At 32.9% G+C, this 22,125-nt stretch overlaps 1 protein-coding gene across 5 annotated transcripts in view; it reads right to left on the reverse strand.

Moving 5' to 3' along the window:
• Positions 1 to 22,125, reverse strand: part of TRPM3 (transient receptor potential cation channel subfamily M member 3) — a 617,065-nt gene that overhangs the window by 314,497 nt on the left and 280,443 nt on the right. For all 5 annotated transcript variants that reach the window (XM_031943669.1, XM_031943675.1, XM_031943674.1 and 2 more), the window contains exons 4-5: positions 13,388 to 13,601; positions 9,266 to 9,390 (exon numbers count right to left, since the gene is read on the reverse strand). In XM_031943669.1, the coding sequence (XP_031799529.1) occupies positions 9,266 to 9,390; positions 13,388 to 13,601 (339 nt within the window). The remainder of the gene's footprint in view (positions 1 to 9,265; positions 9,391 to 13,387; positions 13,602 to 22,125) is intronic.

The raw sequence follows: 22,125 nt of genomic DNA on the forward strand, positions 1-22,125 counted from the left end.
CTACCTATTGCTTCTTTCCCTATCTTCTATGATAAAAAAAAAATAATAATAACTCTCCTTCATGTTTAAAGCCATCCAAATACTTGAAGAAGACTTATTATGTCTTCTGTTTTCTATGGTATTATGTTGCTCTCCATTTCTAGAATGGGAAAACATGAAAGAAACAGATAAGAATCTGGAGTCTTTGAGTAAGTGAAGTATTATGGTGAGGAACTCTTGTCCTCTGAAGACATTTGATTCAATTAGTGTTGGAGAACCTACCATGTGCCAGAAATATTAATTACTGAGGAGAATATAGAAAAAGAAATATGGTATGGTAGCTGATTAAACTTAATAAATATTGAACCATATTCTTCTCAGCTATTTCTTTGGTAAAAGTTAGAGGATATTCTGTAGACAGAATTAATTTTTAAACTATGTAGTTGGTATTTGGAATATTCCACCTACAACAAGAGAAAACATGGCATAGATGGCAGGGCCCTAGATATGGATTCAGGGAAGATCTGAATTCAAATTCAGACTCTGTATTAATTGGACAAATCATAACCTCTTTGAGACTTAGTTTATTCTGTCAAAAATGAGTATAATAATGAATCCAGAAGTAGTTAGGTCCCAAGACAATTGTGAAGAAAGTACTCTGTCAAGTTTAAAGTGCTATATAAATGCAAGTTATTATGATTCACATATAATTGTTCTAATTTTGCTAAATATTAATGTTATGGTTGGAAATTGGTTAGTTCTGTCCAAATAGCATACTGTTGGTCAACTATTATTCATTAATCATCTGTGACATGTCAGGGACTGTGCTAAATGTTGGGGATACAAAGTAAGGCAAAAAAAATTCCCTCCTCAAGGGAATTCTAATGGAGAAGGCTGAGTAGTTTTCTAAGTGAAAGATTAATATAATTCATTAAATTTATAAATATCTATTGAGTATAAGGAACCACATGAGGCATTAATTCAAAGGATCAAAGGGCCACTGAGGTACATTTTCTACCATTGTGGTCCTAACCCTTGTTTGGCAGTTACTTAAGGCTAATATTGGTGGATTGCCTGACTCTTATGTGGATTAGATTAAATGTGTGATATTGTACTTGAATTTGGCAGCATAGAGATGGTCAACTACTGGAACAAATTGTGAAAATGTACAGAAATATCATTATCTCACCTCTTTTTTATTCAGCTTAGATTAGACAATCTGATGTTGATTTTGATTTGTTCTTAGATACTAAAATTTTGACTGCAAATATAACATTATGAAAAGTTATAATTAGAGATTGGAGTTTGCATAAGAATAGAAATACAATACAATCATAATAATTGTGTTGAAGATAAAAAGAAAAAAGGAGGGGATAAAAGCCAATCAAAATTTTGAATCACTGAGACTAATTGCTGTAGAGGGTCAGAACTCTGGAAAAATATACTTGAAACAAAGACACTTACAACAAAGTGTAAACTCAGTGGAATTGATGAGATAATGGTTCTCTAGTTCACATATATCTAATAATGTATAATGATATAATCACTTTAGTTGGCATATACTCAGTATTCTGTAATGATGTAATTATAATAGGGTATTTAAGGGCTGAGAGAACTGGGGGCACGGTGAGTCAGTGAACAGACTGTGAAGAAGACAGACTGTGAAGGAGACAATCCTCATGGTGACTATCCTGCTGAGACCAGGGCCCATCTGGAGGACCTCCAGAAAGCTACTCCAGACATTACAAATTGCAATTTTAATTTATAGACAAAAAAATGATGCTTACAAGCTCAATTTGAAAATGATTACTTCATACATAGGTAATAGGTACTAAGGGACAAATGATAGAAAATGAATTTCTAATCCCTATACTTGAGCTTTTATATTTTATTTGATCAGATTAGCTATAGATATATAGGTAAAACAATGAAAGAATAATTCATACTTTAATGTCATTACTCTTGCTCTTCCATGAAGGAAATTCCTCCAAAATAGCCTATGGATTATGAATAATATACTCAAAAGTATCATTTTATATTCTTGGGATGGCGTAGGATCTATGATTTTAGTGAGATGTGTTAGAATCCTTACAAACTGTTAAGTCATTAGAATTGATAGAGACAATAATTATCTAATTTAGCATGGTTCAGTATGATTGATCTGATCTTACAAGGAGATGTTGAAGATGAAGATGGCGATGCTTCAAGGCTCTTTCTAATAGGGCATGATGTTCTTTGTTTATTACTTTTTATTATAGTTATTTGTTATTGTTGTACCCAACTCTTAGTCTGGGAATTTTATGAGAGACTATTTAATTCACCCATTAATTTCCCTCATCAGTAACACACATGTGTATATACATACACACACACATATATATGTATATACACATGTATACATAGGCACATATATCTACAAACATCTATATCTCTGTGTGTATACATACATATATATCTGTTGAGAGGTTTTATATATGTACTATATGCACATGTGCGTATATATATGTATACATATATGGCATTCATATAAATATAGTGTGTGTATGTGATGAGATGATGGTTAAGTAGCATTTATCCTAGACATGGAGAAAAACTTGAATTTGTCCAGAAGAGAGTGACCATTATAGTAAGACTGATTAGAAGATTAGAAAGTACATTGTCTGAAGATAAATTGAAAGAAGTGGAAATGTTTCTCCTGGATAAGAGAAGATTTAAATAGGATATTTTAGCACTGTTCATATATCTGAAGAGTTGCATGTGTGAGACTTGTTTTTGCTTAGCCTCAGAGGGCAGAGCAACAAAGTGGTACAAAGGATAGAGTACTGGTTCTGAAGTCAGCAAGACTCTTCTTTGTGGTTCAAATATGGCCACAGACACTTAATAGTTATGTGACCCTGAGTAAAAAAAAAAAAAAAATCACTTTTTGCCTCAGTTTCCTCAGCTGTACATCAGCTACAGAAGGATACAGCACACCACTCCAGTACCTTTGCCAAGAAAACCCCAAATGGGCTCACACAGAGGCAGACATGACAGTAAAACAATTGAACAATAGACAGTAGAATTAGGGTGAAGAGAAGAAGTTATAGAATGGCAGATTTGGGCATAGTATAAAAAAAAGAACTTCCTAAAGTGAAATGGATTGTCTCATTGGAAGTCTTAAAGTGGAAGGTTAATTGGTAGGCTGCAAGAAGAATTCTAACAGGGATGATTATGTTCAAAGATTAATACCAAGTCCTACTTCTACTCATGAAAAAATTGGTTTCTAAAATGGCCTACGTATACAATGGTGAATAGGACTTGAAATATCTCAACAATAAGTCAACACTGAAAAAAACAAAACAAACATTATTTTCTATGTGTGGTAATAGAGCCACATAAAATATCATTAGGAATCATATTTTTTCTTCCTTATAATTATTTAAAATGAGATCCTCAACTTTCCTGTCTGAAACTTATTTAAAAATACTTCATCCCCAGGATACTGATAGTGCCCATTGACTTTTTCTCTGACTAAAAGCAATACAATTTTAAATCTTTAAATAATTACATTTTGAAAGAATGGGTAAAATTTTAAGAGCTTTGATAATACATAATTTTCTCTTTTTCTTTAAGCATGAGGTAGTGAGTTATAGTGTCATTAGAAGACCCAGGTTCAATTTGAATTGTCTCACTAATCCTACTTATATTACTTTGGGCAAATTATTAAAATCTCTGGGTCTTATTTTTCTCATTTAGAAAATAAGGGGATTGGATTATTCTGATTTAAATTTGAATTCTGAAGGTGGTATTTAAGCAATCTTTTCTTTTAAGGGAGGTGGGAAGGTTCTTTTTTATTATATGCCATCTGTATTCTATGAATAAATATGGAAAACATCTTGAAACATTAATCTAGTTATAATTATAACCACTTAAGGTAAAAAATGATTTTCTTTCCTTCTTTTTTCTCCCACTCTGGACCTGTCATTTTATTCCCAGGAAGGAAACTCCTTCCACCAATACAGATCAACAAGTTACTCTGCAACTAATAGTCATGGAGAGTTCCTGGGGATACTGAAAGAGTAGGTGACATACTTAGCATCACCCAGCCATGTGTGTTTCATTTTCAGTAAGATGACTAAATAATGTCCAAGATTCCCTCAAATTCTAGATGTATTACTAGAATCATATATGGATGACTGGTCATCTATGCCAGCTTGCTCATTTTATAGATAAAGAAACTGTTGGCTAGAATAGATATTTGTCTTGTCCCAAGTAACACAGGTAATAAAGAAGCAGATCTTGGATTTAAACTCAGGGCCTGCAACTCTTAGGTATGACAGTCTTTTTACTGTATAATTTTATGATTCTAAAGGACAATCCAAAGTATCAACAGGAATTTTCTGAGTGTTAGTTTTTTTAGGTAAAATATAGCATGTGTCATTATTTTTAAGATGTTGTCTAAAATAATGAACAAAATAGAAATCTTCCCTTAATATTGACAAATATCTCAAAGTGGAGAATGAACAAGGAAAAAGAAGAGATGTTTATTAAGTGCCTACTACATGTCAGGCATGTAGTATTTTATGAATATTATCTCATTTGATTCCATGAGAACCTTGGGAGATAGGTACTGTTATTACTATTCCCATTTTATAGTTGGGAAATTAAGGAAAAAAATTAAGTAACAGACAAGTGTCTGAACTGATTTTGAACTTGTCACCTTAACAACTGGCCCAATGCTTTATCAACTATATCTTATGATTGCTTTTGTACCACTTAGTTGTCTCATTTTTTTCTACAGGAAATAAGTGGAATATTGTAATTTTCAGTTCTGCTTTCTTTGTTTTAAAGTTTTGCTTCCTGTTACTATATATCAAATGATTTATAGGTATATATTTACTCCCCCGAGATTATATACAATATTGGTTGATTATATAGAGCTCTTGTTCAAAGAAAAATTAAAATTGTTCTGTATCATTTGTGTCTTTAAGGAAAATTCATAATTTATCCTTTTCTCTTTAAGTTCTTCAATATCTTATAGAATTTAGAGGGAAAGACTCATTCATACACTTAAACTATCACTAAGACTAGATATTTCCAATATTTTTGAAGCAACAACAATAACAACAATGTGTTTTGAACTTGTAGCATAATTTACTGTACTAATCATAATATTTTATAATTATATGCTCCTTAAGATATCATTTAATAATTTCAAATTATTCACTCGGAACAGTGTCATGAATTCCTACAGGGTTTGTAAACTACTTAATGTAAACCAAAGTCAAATTTCATTTTGCACAGAAGGAAAATGCCATCCAGACAGTGACAGTGGCCCCCTCTAGGTCACACAGGTGTTAAATAATAGAACCCAGATTCAAATCCAGAATCTCAGACTTAAAATTCAGTGCATTTCCCCATGTCTTTCAAATTGATTGTTCCGTGAGAGAATCACACAAAACTTCAGTGTTATAAATAACTTGATATGGCAAGTTCCTTTTTCATAAGTCTTCATCACCATTAAAATGTTTATTTGTGTTATTTAATGATCATAAAAAATTGGTACCATCTGTTTGAGGATCAGTGATGAGAGTCAGTATTGTTGATGAGATTGCTAATAATTTACTAAGGTAACTGAGTGCAGTTAAGGGAAAGGGAATGGCATATAAAGAGAATAGTGCCCTGGGGTAGTTAGGGAAAAGGGCTCTAACAGGAATCTGTTTAGCCTCATGGTCCCACCCTCTGTGATGGTTGTGGGCAGCCTTACCCTGCTATGTCCTGTCAGAAATTCCATTCTTGCCCATGAGGTTAAATTACCTCTGTAAATCTGCTTATGTCTCATGCTATCTTTGCTGGGTCCCTTTCAGTCAACCCACCATGGCTAAACTGATCCCTATCAACAATCCTTTTTCCCTGCCTGCCCCAAGAAACAATTCCATTCATGCTCCAGTCCCTTTGTGCCAACCACAGCTAGTTACTGAAGATCTCATCACTGTGCTTCATCAATATCTTTGGATGCTATTATATAAGAATCTGGGGACTTGCAAACCAATCAACAAATAATTATTCCTTAAATACCTAGGATATGCCAGTTCTGAAGATATATATATATATATATAAAGAAAAAAATGAAATTGCTCTCATGAAACTTAAATTCTATTGAGAAAATTAAAGAAGTGAGAAAGAAAAAAAAGAGATAGAAAAGAGAAGATAGTAAAACTAAGAAAAGAAGCACCAATTTGAAATGGAGAATGGAAGATGAAAGACGTGAGAAGCAACTCGGTTCAAATTGAGCCTAGCTGTATGACATGAAGCAAGTCCCAGAACTTCTGTCTGACTCAGGTTTTCTCATTTGTAAGATAGAGATAAAAATTGCATTTACCTTCCAGAATTGTTGTGAAAATCAAATGAAATGTATGTTAAAATGCTTTTCAAATCTTAAAAATATAATTAAAATGTTATTAAAAATATTATTAAAGATTGCTTTATTTATTGTCATGAATTGATGGAACTCGGGCTTCAGGTGTACCATGAAATGCCTCTCTATGCTCCCAAATGAAATTCCACTATTGGGAAACCTACTATTCCTTTCAGTAACTAGTGAAGGGAACACTAAACAAGCTTGTGAACTCTAACCCAGTTTATTCCCAGGAACTGATGAAATGAGCCCATCCTATCTCTAACCTCTGAGTCTGTCTTGAATAGCGTATCTTTAGACAGCAACTCTTACTTCCTAGATCCTGCCCTCCACTTTTCTCCTCTCCTGAGACTTTTAAAGTCCCCTCCATTCCCTCACTCTGCAAAAGCACATTGCTCAACCACTATGATTCTTACAAAAATCTCAAAATTTATAAGGAGTAAACTATTCAAAGTCAGTGAAGTTTTGGAATCTGAACCTTTAAGGCAGAGATTAAGAAAACCTTAATTATTATAGAAATGTCCTCTCTTTTGTCCTTTCTCTACCTTGTTTAGTCATGTTTGGTTAAGTCTGTTAGCTATTTTACATAATAAGTGGCAAACCTGTGTAATCTGCGATAGATGTCTGATTTGATTATTTTGTCACTAATCAAATCTACTTCATATTTTTTATTTCATATTACCACTTCACATGGTGCCTATTATCACTTTCATTAGTGCTCCCACAAGCCCACTCCAGAAACGTGTATATAGTTTGTTATTATTTTTTATGTATTTTTCAGTTTTTACACAACTAAATGTAAGGTCCTTGAGGGCCGGAGTGGTTTCCTTTTTGTCTTTGTCTTAGCAGAATTTATTGTATGTGTAACATTTAGTGGGCATATAATAAATATTCACTGAATGATTGAATTCATAGTAGTAGTCAAGTCAAAGAAGAATAATTGGCGAATTCAGAAATTATCTTTTGTTTGAACTTCATACAAAGTAAAGCAATTTCTTTATGGAGCAGAATAGGCTTAACAGGTGTAACATTTTTGGTGTAACATTAATTAAATTTACTAGCATTTCCATCGCCTATATCTACTTTATTACAAACGAACAAAGCACTGAGTGCAAAGAGTTTAGGGGAAAATATTTGAATTTCTAAGTAGGTACATAAAATATAAAAAAAGCCAGCTAAGCTAGTGTGTGTTTATGTATATGTGTGTGTGTTCCCAATATGGAAAAAAATCAATGAAAAATTTTGTCAGCATTCTGCTTCTGTTTATACTGTAAAGAATATTATTAATTACATTAAAGAAGACATTTTGACTTCCCCAGATGTCATCATAAGAAAGTAATAACCTAGTTAGTATTAAAGAAACTAGTTGCATTTAATAAGCAAGTCTCTCTAATATGGGAATCAAACTCAAATAACACTTCTATATAGAAATACATTTTTATATAGAAACATAGGCTACATGGTAGCCAAGCATCCAGATAAATTCGAAAAAATAGTTAATTATACAGATATTTTCAAAGATAGAGATGTTAGGTACTTCACTGATATGGCTTCCATCTCTTTATCACTTATTTATAAATTTTTAAACTTTGAATTCTAATTTTATCTTCAGCTTCATATTGGACTATATATGTAATCTAAAATTGCATTTAAATGTAGTAAAGGAATGTAAGTTTAAGGTGATATAGAAAGAAAAATTTGGTTCTATAATATTTATTTTGCTGTTAAAATTCCAATAAAGTTAACAGCAGTGTGTGACAAAAGTGCATTAGGGCAGGGAATGGATTTTTTAATCTAAATAAGTGAATTTCAAAGATTCTTACAAAAATCTCAAAATTTATAAGGAGTAACTATTCAAAGTCAGTGAAGTTTTGGATGAATTTGAACCTTTAAGGCAGAGATTAAGAAAACCTTAAATATTATAGAAATATCCTCTCTTTTGTCCTTTCTTTCTGCTTTTTTTTTCTCTCACAGCTACATAGAAGAAATCAAACTGTTATTTTGTATGCTTGTTTATGTGATTCAGATAATTCTTTTGTATTTCAATAAGGAAAACAAGTAAACAAGGAAAGTCAAATAAACATATTACTTCATAATGTGTAAAATGCTCATAATGATGACCTTGCAGTGCTAAAAAATCTTGAAATAACTTCTGAATATTAAAAAATGACTATATGCATTAACTTAATATATATATATATATATATATATATATATGGAATGTCTATTATCTATAAGCAGTGCTTGATTGTAATTTTAGTGATATGTCTTTAAAAATTGATAAATCATCTCTATTTTTTTGTGTTTATTATGTGCTGGTGGACATTTCAAATATGGCATAAAGTATATAATAGTTTGGTTAACTAGAATATTCCATTAGCAAAATCAGCCTCCCCATTCCTCATCTTAACATAGATAAACAAAAGTTTTTGGCAAGTGTTTGCCTTGGACAATATAATTTATTTGTTCAAGCTAATACCATATAAGCAAATTTTTTTCACTGGAAAAGATCTTAATCTATCCTGACCATTACACTTCTGATTCTTAGGAGCTTGTACTAGAAGTAAAATGCATTGACAAATGTTTAGATGAAAGACCTCATCCAAAACAAAGAAGAAATGACAAAAAGTTCATTAATGATTAATACAATGGAAAAGAAGTAAATTATAAATAACTGTTTAGTTTAAGAAAACATGAATTTATCTAGGAACACTGATTTTTGCCATAATTTCATTATAGGATATAGAAAAAAATCTTGTAAAATTAGCATCCACTACTAAAAAATCCCCACAAAACAACAACAACAGAAACAATATGAGCAAAGACTCAACACTTACCTCCACCCATTTTTAAAGTTACTTATAACAAGGGAAATATAACAAGACTTACATCTTTACCAATCAGGTCTTCCTGGTTTTCTACAATTCCCCAGGGTGTAATACCTATGGTACATATCTTTCCTCGAGATTTTGATGCATGATCTTTTAAAGCATCCCCAACATGTCGAATAACTCCTAAAAAATAAGAGGAAAGAACTTTAATAAAATTATGTTTTAAATGGTTTGTTTCCATCATTCAATGGTACATTTTATTTATTTCTTTGAGAAATCAAGAATATATGTTATATAACATTCTGACAAATAATTTTTATTTATTTTTATTTTAATATTTTTTATTACAATGACATATATCAAAGGTAGAAAATATAAAATTTTTGGTGTAACATTAAGTACATTTATTAGCATTTCCATCACCTATATCTACCTTATTTCAAATGAACAAAGCATTGAGTGCAAAGGGTTTAGGGGAAAATATCTGAATTACTAAGTAGGTACATAAAATATAAAAAAGCCAGCTAAGCTAGTGTGTGTGTGTGTGTGTGTGTGTGTGTGTTCACAATAGGGAAAATCAATGAGAAACTTCATTAGTATTCTGCTTCTGTTTATACTATAAAAGGTTATTATTAATTACATTAAATAAAACATTTTGACTTCTCCAGATGTCATCATAAGAAAGTAATAACTTAAATTTGTACTCCAGTAATGAAAAATTAGAACATGTAAAATTCAAATATACTTATGGGGAAGGGAAAAGATTCTAATTATTATGTGAAATTTGAGATGTGAAAATAGTAGTGCAAATATGCCCTATTTAATAAATCTGCTAAACTGGACCATAGAAAAAACTGCATAAGGACAGAGAATCCACTAAGTTCAAAACTAATTGGAGTTTCAAACTTTTATAGAAAAGGAAATCTTACTTCTTGAAATTGAGGTGATTTCCACATGATGTGGAACAACATAATTTTTATACATGGCTAATGTGAGAATTTGTTTTGCTTAACTACATGTTTCTTACAAAGGTTGTGTGTGTGAGTGTGTGTGTGTGTGTGTGTGTGTGTGTGTGTAGGGGGAGATTAGGGGAAAGGAGTTGAGAGGAGAAAAATAAATTTTTGTTCAAAGTAAAATTTTATTTAAAAAATTAAAAAGGATTTATTTTATTACAAATATTAGTCAGTAGATAACTTGATCTGAATAGTTTTTCAATAGTAGTGCTCAAAAATGAGCACTAGTAATGAGTAGTGCTCAAAATCCTTTAACAAAATGTTAATTAGCAAATAATTGTGAGTAGTGTATTAAGTTATCCTGCAGCTTAACAATAAAGTGATTTTTGGGGACAAACAGAATTGAGTATCACTACACTAGGAAGTATATCTTGCTAAAAGGTAGCATAGACAATGAAGCAATATCAATATTAAACATATATGCACCAAGTAGTATAGCATCTAACTTCCTAAAGGAGAAGTTAAGAGAGTTGCAAGAAGAAATAGACAGCAAAACTGTAATAATGGGAGATCTCAAACTTGCACTCTCAGAATTAGACAAATCAAACTACAAAACAAATAAGAAAGAAATTAAAGAGGCAAATAGAATATTAGAAAAATTAGGTATGATAGATTTTTGGAGAAAACTGAATGGAGATAGAAAGGAATATACTTTCTTCTCAGCAGTTCATGGAACCTATACAAAAATTGACCACATATTAAGACCTCAAAATTAAATACAGGCAGACAGAACTAGTAAATGCTTTCTTTTCAGATCATGATGCGATTAAAAATTACATTCAACAAAAATTTAGGGATAAATAGACCAAAAAGTAATTGGAAACTAAATAATTTCATCTTAAAGAATGATTGGGTGAAACAGCAAATTATAGACACAATTAATAATTTCACTCAAGATAATGACAATGATGAGACATCATAACAAAATTTGTGAGATACAGCCAAAGCAGTAATAAAAGGAAATTTTATATCCTTAGAGGCTTACTAGAATAAAATAGAGAAAGAGAAGATCAATGAATTGGGCCTGCAACTAAAAAAGCTAGAAAAAGACCAAATTAAAAATCCCCAATCAAATACTAAATTTATAATTCTAAAATTAAAAGAAATTAATAATATTAAAAGTAAAAAAACTATTGAACTAATAAAGAATAAACCAATTTAAGTTACTCAATGCTTGATTTTCAGTGACACAAATACAATTTTGATGGGTTGATTTTGATTATTTAGTTCAGCATTCAAGTATATATACTGTGTTTGTTGTTGTGGAGTCATCTAAATTGTGTCTGACTTTCCGTGACTCCATTTGGTATTTTCTTGGCAAAATTACTGGAGTGGCTTGCTATTTCCTTCTTCAGCTTATTTTATAGATGAGGAATTAAGGCAGACAGGATTAAAAATGAATTGCTCAGATTCACATGGTAAGTAAGTGTCTGAGACTGGATTCAAACTGCTACTTCTGGGGCCAGTGTTCCACTTCACCACCAAGCTACTCACATTAATGCTTAAAAGTGATATAAAGAAAAGAGGAACAATTCTAACTTCAAAGAGCTTATATTCAGATAATTCTGACAGCTTATTTGACTCATTTAAAAGTTTGCTTAGAAAGAACAGTGTGAACATGTGTTATATATACATGTCACATATTCAGGGTAGTCTAGAAAGTTCTAAAATTATTTTACCAATGTTATTCAAGAAGCAGCTAAGTGGCATAGTAGATAGAGTAGTGGACCTGGAGTCAAAGTCTTGAGTTCAAATTTGACCTTTTATATATTAGTAATGCACCAGAGATAAATACTTAGCACTCTGTGTATGTATCTGTGAAGTGGAGCAGAGTGGGAAGGAAGTGACTTAACTGTCTTTCTGCATTACAATAAAAACAAATTTTGATAGATTGAAAATAACCTATGAACTCACAAACAAGTGAATGTAATATATTTCTTTTGCTACATTTATTATTTGCATGGGGAGGAAAGGGAAAACTTTCCACTAAATCTAAAAATAGAGCAAAATTTTTTAAAAAATAATTGTTTACAAATGTTTAGTCTCACAAAGACTAAAACAACTTTTTTTGGGGCAAAAAAAATTGTAAACTGAGGGGATTACCTTCAATTGGGGAATGGCTGAATAAAACTGTGCTATGTGATTATGATAGAATATTATTGTTCTATAGGAAATGATAAGCAGGGTACTCTCAGAAAAACTTGTAAAATCCTCCTTGAACTCAAGCAAAGTGAAATATACTATGTATAAAGTAATAGCAATGTTCTGGGATGATCAGCTGTGAATGATTTTGCTTTTTGAAGCAATACAATGATCCATGACTACTTTGAAAGACTTTTGATGAAAAATCCTATCAATATGCAGAGAAAGAACTGATTGTATCTGAAGACAGATTGAAGAATTCTCTTTCTCTCTCTCTCTTTTTTTTTTTTTTTTTAGGGGCAGGAGGAAATCTATGTTTTCTTTCACAACATGATTTTTATGGAAATGTTTTGCATAACTTCACATGTGTTTTCTTATTAGGGGCTGGGAGTAGAAATAAGGGACAGAGTCTAAAGCTCAAAATTTTAAAAATAAATGTAAAACTTGTTTTAAGTGTGACTGTGGAAAAATTAAAATAATCAATCAATCAAACAAAAAACTAAAGTATTTTGGGTTGAGGAATGAGAGGAATATCATAAATGCAAATTGAGTTATTTTCAAAATAGAGGGCTACTTTCTAAAAAAAAATCAAGCATCCTCATTTAAAACAAATTGTTCTTCAAAATTAAAAAAAAAAGATCACTGATAAAATGTGAAGTTACATGGTAGTTTGTGTTCATTTAAAATATTCTTAAAATCTTTCTTGTAAATCAACTCTTTTGCAGTGAATTTTTTTTTTATTATACAGCTTTCCAATCTGTCATTCATATTTAAAATTATCCTTTTTTGTTGGGGAGATGATTTTCAGTTAGCATTTTAATTTCCTTTTAATGGAATAAGAAAATAAAATCAAGGTGAAGATGTGTGTGTATGTGTTCATGTATGTACAAATGTATGATAGATAGTATATAAATCTTTAACAAGATTTGACTTTAGGAGAAGCTAAAATTGGACATAATTTTTAAATAAAAATGAGAACAGTGTCATGGTCAGTAATTATGAGACTGTGCATGACTTTTATTTACCTGTGTTAACTCCTCCTGTGAAAATCCATGCTCCTGTGGTCATGGCTGCCTTGATAAGGCCTTTTCCAAAGACTTGCTTGAGTTTTGGTTGGAGTTCAAAGTTCTGGAGGCCTCCATGAACAGAGATAAGGAGTTTGGGGAGCTCAAGTTGCCATTCCTTGGTCATTAGGTGTAGAAGGAGATCAGGTTTTGTGTCAAAGGATACCCGTACATACTGTAAAAGGAAGCATAGTCAAAAAAGAGAATTCTGACTGAGGCATCTTGTAAATATGGATTATTGATAAAAATACATATACTTTAGAGAATTAAAGAGAAAACTTTCATTTTATACATTTATCAAATTTAAAATTATTAGTTTTTAAATTAGGGCCCATTAAAGTTAAATTGATATTTTAAAATTCAGAGTAGTCACATTTTTTTTTTTTTTAGGAATACATCTTTTACAGAAATACAATGGCAATTAAATTTGATTAAAGGGGGCCTGACCACAACTTGTAACCTTTGACTTTTTTTTTAATTGTAGCAGGTTTATTTTTAATACACATTGCTTTATGAATTATGTTGGGAGAGAAGAATCAGAGCAAAAGGGGAAAATCATAAGAGAGATAGAAAAAAGCAGAAAAAAAAAGTGAACATAGCATGTATTGATTTACATTCAGTCTCCTTAGATCTTTATCTGCATGCAGATGGCATGGATTTCTGTCTAGTCTTATTAGGATTGCTTTAGATCATTGAACCTCTGAGAAGAAGCAAGCCCTTCACAGTTGATCCTAATAAATTCTTGCTGTTGTTGTGTACAGTGTATTCCTGATTCTGGTTGTTTCACTCAGCATCATTTCATGTAAATCTTTCCAGGCCTTCCTATAATCAGCTTGTTCATCAATTTTTATAGAACAATAATATTCCATTACTTTCATATACTGCAACTTGTTCAGCCATTCACCAATTGACGGGTATCCACTTCTTTTCCAAGTTTTTGCTATCACAAAAAAGAGCTGCTACAAACATATTTGCAGATATAGGTCCTTTTCCCTCCTTTATGATTTTCTTAGGATACAGACCAGTAATGACACTGCTGGGTCAAAGGGGATGCACAATTTTATAGCTCTTTGGGCAAAGTTTCAGATTGCTCTCCAGAATGATTGGGTCATTTCAAAACTCTACCAACAATGCATTAATGTCCCAGTTTTCCCATATCCCTTCCAATATTTGTCATTATATTTTCCTGTTGTTTTAACCAATCTGAGAGGTATGAGGTGGTACCTCAGAGTTGTTTTAATCTGCATTTCTCCAATCAATAGTGAGTTAGAGCATTTTTTCATATTACTATAAATGACTTTAATTTCGTCATCTGCAAATTGTCCTGTGACCATTATCAATTGGGAAATGACTTATATTCTTATAAATTTGACACATTTTGGGAATGAGGTATTTATCAGAAACATTGGCTGTAAAGATTTTTTTCCAATTTTGTATTTCCCTTTTAATCGTGTTTCTGCTGGTTTTGTTTGTGCAAAAATTTTTTTAATTTAAAGTAATCAAAGTTGTCCATTTTGCCTTTCATAATATTCTATAGTCCTTCTTTGGTCATAAATTCTTCCCTTCACCAAAGATCTGATAGGTAAATTATCCCTTGTTCTCCTAAGTTGTTTATGGTATCATCCTTTATGTCCAAATCATGTATCCATTTTGACCTTCTTTTGGTATGGGTTATGAAATGTAGGTCTATGACAACTTTATGAGACATTATTTTCTAATTTTCCCAGCAATTTTTGTCAAATAGTGAGTTCTTCCAGAAGCTGGAGTTTGGGGATTTTTCAAACACAACCAAGTTATCTTATGGCCTTCAGGTACACCAATAATTTTTAAATTATCTCTTCTGGATCTATTTTCCAGCTTGGCTGTCTTGTCAATGAGATATTTCACATTTCTTCCATTTTTTTCATTTGTTTTAGTTTGACTGATTCTTGCTGTCTCACAAAGTCATTAGCTTCTATTTGCCCTGTTCTAGTTTTCAATGTGTGATTTTCTTCAGTTATCTTTTGTATCTCTTTTTCCATTTGCTTTATTCTTCTGTTTAAGTAGTTGTTTTCTTCAGACAATTTTTTTCCTTCCTTGTCCAAACTGTTGGCTCTCTCATGCATACTTCTCATTTCTTTTCTCAGTTTTTCTTCTACCTCTCTTATCTGTCTTATGAAGTCTTTTTTTTTTTTTTTTGAGCATTTCCAAGAAGCCTCCTCTTTGAGATTTCTTCTGTAGACATTCTATCCTTATCTAAGTTTGTGTTTTAGTCTGGCCTGTCACCATAGTAGCTTTCTATGGTCAAGATTCTTTTCTGTTTCTTGATAATTTTCTTTCCTTTTCTTTTAGTATTTCCTCTTTTTTAAAAAATAATTTTTAAGGTATAGATCTGCTCCTAGGGTAAAAGAGGGAGCTATCCCAAGCTTCCTATGTAATTCTGAGCCTTGACTTCAAGCACAAGGTCCCCTTGTGTTTGAAGGAGGTAATTTTGCTTTCTCTTTTCTGGAAACAGTCTGCTTTCCCAGTTTCCTTCTGAGCTAGGACTTAAAGCTGCCCCACTGATTTATTCCTGTACTGAGCCAGGACTGAGGGTCTTAATTGCTGCTTTTCTGTGATTAAGATCCTCTCACAGACTTTCCCAGAATCTATCTGAGCTGGGCTGAAAACCTTTTCCAACCCAGTGAGACTGATATTTCTTGAAGTTTTTCCAATGTATCTTGAGCTAAAGAGTGGTTTCATTCCATCAGATTCTATTCAGGCTTGGTTTTATGTGGTTTTTAAGCTGAAACAGCTTCCTGAATTTATTCTGTTATCTTGGCTTCACCCCCTAGAATTCTTCTGTAATCTTTAATTTCCCTTTTATATAATTAAGATTCTCCAAAATTTGTCAATTCATTTGATAAAAAAATTCTCCTTTAGTTTGTTCTTCAAAGAAAAAAGGTTTCAAGATAGAAGAGTAAAGAAGAATCTCTTTTAGTTAAACAAATTTTATTTATTAAATTTCCTCCATGTTTTTGATGCAATAAAGAAGATACTTTGTGTCCAAAATTTGTAATTCACCTATTAAACACCAAGAATTGCTGTAGGTAATCAAAGTGAGTAATCAAAAACAAACAAAAAAAAGTCCCTGACACTAATACATTGTTGGTGGAATTGTAAATACAATCAACCATTCTGGAGAACAGTTTGGAACTATGCTCAAAAAGTTATCAAACTGTGTATACCCTTTGATCTAGCAGTGTTACTACTGGGCTTATATCCCAAAGAGATCATAAAGAAGGGAAAGGGATCTGTATGTGCACGAATGTTTGTGGCAGCTCTCTTGTAGTTGCTAGAAACTGGAAACTGAGTAGATGCCCATTAATTGGAGAATGGGTGAATAAATTGTGGTATATGAATATTATGGTATATTATTATTTGGTAAGAAATGACCAACAGGATGATTTCAGAAAGGCCTGGAGAGACTTACATGAACTGATGCTGAGTGAAATGAGCAGGGCCAGGAGATCATTATATACTTCAACAACAATACTATATGATGATCAATTCTGATGGACCTGGGCATCCTCAGCAATGAGATGAACCAAATCAATTCCAATGGAGCAGTAATGAACTGGACCAGCTACACCCAGCTAAAGAACTCTGGGAGATGACTAAGAACCATTATATTGAATTCCCAATCCCTATATTTTTGCCTGACTGCATTTTGGATTTCCTTCACAGGCTAATCGTACAATATTTCACAGTCCAATTCTTTTTGCTTGGTCATGTATACTTAATGTGTATCTAATTTATATTTTAATATATTTAACATCTACTGGTCATCCTGCCATCTGGGGGAGGGGGTTGGGGGAAGGAGGGGAAAAATTGGAACAAAAGGTTTGGCAATTGTCAATGCTGTAAAATTACCCATATATATAACGTGTAAATAAAAAGCTATTAAAAAGAAAGAAAATATGCATGGAAGAATTGTACATATTTAACATATATTGGATTACTTGCTGTCAAGGGAAGGGAGGGAGACAGTTTGGACTACAAGGTTTTGCAAAAGTGAATGTTGAAAACTATCTTTGTATATATTTTGACAATAAAAAGCTATTATTAAAAAGAAAAAGTACCTGTCCTACATGCTTGCATTCTTTTGAGGGAAATAACATGTAGCTAGATAAATATATACAAAGTAAACATAATACAATTTCAGGGAAACAAGGGATAACTAGTTACTAAAAGATACAGAAAAGTTTGCATCCAGGAGGAGTAAATATTTGATCTGAGAGAGGCATTCTTAGGCAAAAGTGAATAGGGAGCAGAACAGTCTGGGATAGGAGGACTGTGTGGATAAAGTCACAGAGATGGGCAATGGGAATGTGCATGAGGATTATTACCAAATATGCTAATTTGGCTTAAACATTGAATGCATGAAGTTCTGAAAGAGTAGGCTGAAACAGAAATTAAAGACTTTAAAAGCTAGAGAAATCTGTGGTTGAACATATAGATAATAGGAACCACTTTTGCATTTTGAATAGGAGTGGTATGGTCACACCTGAGCTTTAGGACTGTCACTCTGGTAGCTATGTGAAGGATGGATTATATATATAGAAAGGACTTGAGGTTGGGAGACCAATTAAAAGGCTATTTTAAAAGTCTAGGTAAGAAGAAATGAATACTTGAATTAAGGTGGTGATTTTATGAATTGAGAAAAGTGAGAGGAATAATGTTAAAGTAGAAACAATAACAGCTGGCAACTGATCAAAAACAAGAAATTAGGGAGAATGAAAAGCCTAGCAGAGTAGTTTTTACACTAATTGTGCGGAGATTCCTTTGGCAGTTTGGTAAAGCCCTTTTCAGAATGTTTTTAAATGAATACATTAAAATACAAAGGATTACAAAGCAAATCAACTATTTTTAAATAAAATTATCAAAATTTTAAAATTTTTTCATAAATTCTAGGATAAAGACTTCTGATGAATCTAGAAGGTTGTTGGCAGCCTTCTCCAAAATTGAGAAATTATAAAAGGGGAAGACTGGAAGGTGAGAAGATAATTGAGTTTGTTTATGTTGAATTTGAGATGTCCACAGGATATCTAATTCAAAATGTCCAAAATGCAGTGGGTGATATAGGAGTAGAGTTCAGAAGAGACCAGAACCATAAAAGCTATGTAGACTTGAGAGTCATATGCACAGAGATGGCATTTGAAACCATGGGAGATGAAATTATTGAGTTGAGAAAGGATTCATTGAGAGGATAATTTTCTTTTCTTTTAGTATTTCCTCTTTTTAAAAAAAATAATTTTTAAGGTAGAGATCTGCTTCTAGGGTAAAAGAGGGAGCTATCCCAAGCTTCCTATGGAGAGGGAGAGCACAGAAAAGACTTAGGGTGTGTATATGCATTGTTAAGGCAAAATGCAGCAGTAATGATATAACAATAAGAATGGCTAGAAGGAATGACTAGAGTTCAGAGAATCATATAATTATATAACATAGAGCTGGAATGGAATTCAGGTCATCTCCAACTTCTTAAACTGTGGTTCCAACTCCATATGGAGTCCTGTAATTGAATGTGGAAGTCACAAAATTATGATTTATTATCAGTAAATATTTTATTTGTATACCTAATTAATATATCTATATTCCCAGAGTTATGTCAAGATATTTCAAGCAAAAAGAAGTTGTGAGTGGGAGAAGTTTAAGAAGCCCTGAAAGTCTTAATTCCCTTCATTTTACAGATAAGGAAACTGAGGTCAAGTAAATTAATTTAGCCAAGGTCAAATATGTAGTAAGTGTAAGTGGTGAAATTTGCATTTAAATCTTCTGATTCTATAGCTGCTGTCATGAAAATCTAGAGTATTCAGAAGGAAAGGATGGTCAATGTTATGGGCCAGAACTCTGTACTTGAAACAAGGATTTTTACAAGGTGCTGTGCTAACTCAGTGGAATTGATAAAGACAATGGTTATCTAGTTTAGCATGGTGATAAATAGTTCTCTAGTTCAGTACATGTACTTAGTACTTTATATACAAGATTCACAGCTACGATGATGTAATTAAAACAGAGCATATAAACTGGGACAAACTCAGCTAGGGTCAGACTTGAAGATGACAGAGGACTGGAGGTGGGAGCTCAGGCTCTTGGAACCAAGGAGAGACAGATCACTCTATCTCACACCGCCATGGTGGCTATCCTTCTGCATTTACTCCACTGAGACCAAGCTAGCCTGGACCCTAGGCAAGGAGACAGACTGAAGGAGACAATAAAAAATTTGGACTTTAACATCTGGCTATTCTTGTAGTGATTAATTAGTAATTAATTAAAGTTTAATTGTAACTTGGGAGCAAATCAATGGACTTTTAAAAACATTACAATACTCGTTTCCTTGGTTCTCTAAGGAAGAAGAATTAGATTCAGACAAGTGGAAATTAGTAAGTGAATATTACAATGATAATGGTCTGGATTCAATTCCTAAAGAAACACTTTATACATATAACTTAATATAATTGGCTTTAGGAAATTATGAGAGCCTTGAGAAAAAAAGAGAAGATTTGAAACAACCTCTAGAGGGAACAGGATAGAGAATCAATTAGGAAGGAATTAAAGGATTGTTTTGACAGTAAAAGCCCAATGGAGATGGCATAAATTCATGGAAGACAGAATGACTGTGGGACTCTAAACAGGAGAAAGAGTAGAAAATGGGATTAACCCAGAGTTAGGTTTTAGTAGGGTGTTTGTAAGATAAAGAGAGAAAAGCACCAGGGAAAAGAGAACAGTGTAAAGTTCATTTAAGCAAAGTTGCATTTTAGACATCAAAGAACTTTAAGCTACTATTATTTGACATTCTCAAAAATGGTGTGCTGTTTTATGTTCTATTCTGTCTTCATAGGAAAAATGTAAAACAAAGTTTTTAAAGTTGAAAGCAGGACTTCCAGCCAAGATGGTGGAGAGGAGGCACACAGCTACATAAGCTCTGCGTTTTCTCACAGAATTCATTTCATGATAAGCCTCTGAATTAATGCTTGACTGAAAAAAACAAAACACAAATAGTTACCAAGAGAAGACATCCTTGAAATTCACCAGGAAAGGTCTGTTTTTGCTTGAGGGTGGGGACATTTTAGATTGGGCGCAGGCTGAGGGCAGGCAGTGGCAGCAAGAGTGCAGCAGGCACCTCACAGTCAAGCAGACTGGAGTGGGGGTTGGGGTGTGATCTCAGCCGTCTCTGGGGGAGACCTTTGCTACAGGACTGGATACTTTGCCCTGGCAGCAAGTCATTAGACAAGCAGAGAAGCTAAAAACCCAGGGGATGAAGAATACAACCCAGAACAACTGGAGTCTCTCAGGAGTGGGCCACCCCTCCCCCACAGTGTTTCAACACACTCTCAGAGTCTCAGAGCCAAAGCGCAACACAGCCATCGCTGTCCTGTTAGGGCCTCTCTGCTGCATCTTCCCCTCCCCCCACCCCCCAGTCTTAGAGGAAGCTTGGTAACACCACCCAGCCCAAAAAAGAAAGCAGATTCCTTTTGGGGTTTTTTTCTTTTTTTCTTTGCTAGTTTGTCTTTGATTCTTCTCTGACAAAATGAGCAAAAAATTTAAACGGACCTTAACCACTGACAGCTTCTACATGGACAGAGAGCAGATTCTAAACCCTGAGGAGACTAAAAACAGACTGTCTCCAGGTGAATCCCCAAAGGAGGATATCATCTGTTCCTCAGCACAGATGAATCTCATAGAAGTTAAAAAGGCTCTCACAAGAGAGCTAGAAGAAAAATGGGAAAAGGAAAGGGAGGCTTGGGAAGAGAGTCTGGAGAAGTCATCCCACTCATGACAGAGTGGATAAAGAAATCAAGTCGTTGAAAAATAGAATTAGTGAACTGGAAACAGAAAAAAAGCTCTCTAAAAAATAAAATTGGCAAAATGGAAAAAAAATTCCATAGAACAAAACAACTCACTTAAAAACTTAAAAACTCAATTGGACAATTAGAAAAAGATATTTAAAAAAAAGTGAGTGAAGAAAATATTTCATTGAAAATCAGAATTGAACAAATGGAATTGAATGACTCGAGGAGAAAAGAATCAGTCGAGCAAAACCAAAAAAATCTAACAATGGAAAAAAATGTCAAATAAATTCTTGGGAAAACAACAGACCTGGAAAATAGATCTAGGAGAGGTAATCTGAGAATTATTGGACTCCCAGAAAAATATGATGAAAAAAAGAGCCTGGACACTATTTTCCAGGAAATTATCAAAGAGAACTGCCCAGAAGTCATAGAAACAGAGGGTGAAATAGACATTGAAAGAATTCATCGATCACCTACTGAAAGGGATCCAAAAATCAAAACACCAAGAAATATAGTGGCCAAATGCCAGAATGAAGGATGAAGGAAAAATTACTGCAAGTAGGCTAGGAAAAACCAATTCAAATATAGAGGAGCCACAATAAGGATTACCCAGGATCTAGCAGCGTCCACATTAAAAGATCGAAGGGCCTGGAATATGATATTCCGAAAGGCTAAGGAACTCAGGATGCAACCAAAAATAACTTACCCAGCCAGAATGAGCATGTTTTTCCAGGGAAGAAAATGGACATTCAACAAAATAAGTGAATTTCACCTATTTTTGATGAAAAAACCAGAACTTAACAAAAAGTTTGATCTACAAATATAGAACTCAAGAGAAACCTAAAAAGGTATAAAGAAATATTGGGAATTATATTTATGCTATAAAGA

The sequence above is a fragment of the Sarcophilus harrisii genome, chromosome 1 (genome assembly GCF_902635505.1).
Source record: "Sarcophilus harrisii chromosome 1, mSarHar1.11, whole genome shotgun sequence".
Taxonomy (NCBI): Eukaryota; Metazoa; Chordata; class Mammalia; order Dasyuromorphia; family Dasyuridae; genus Sarcophilus; species Sarcophilus harrisii.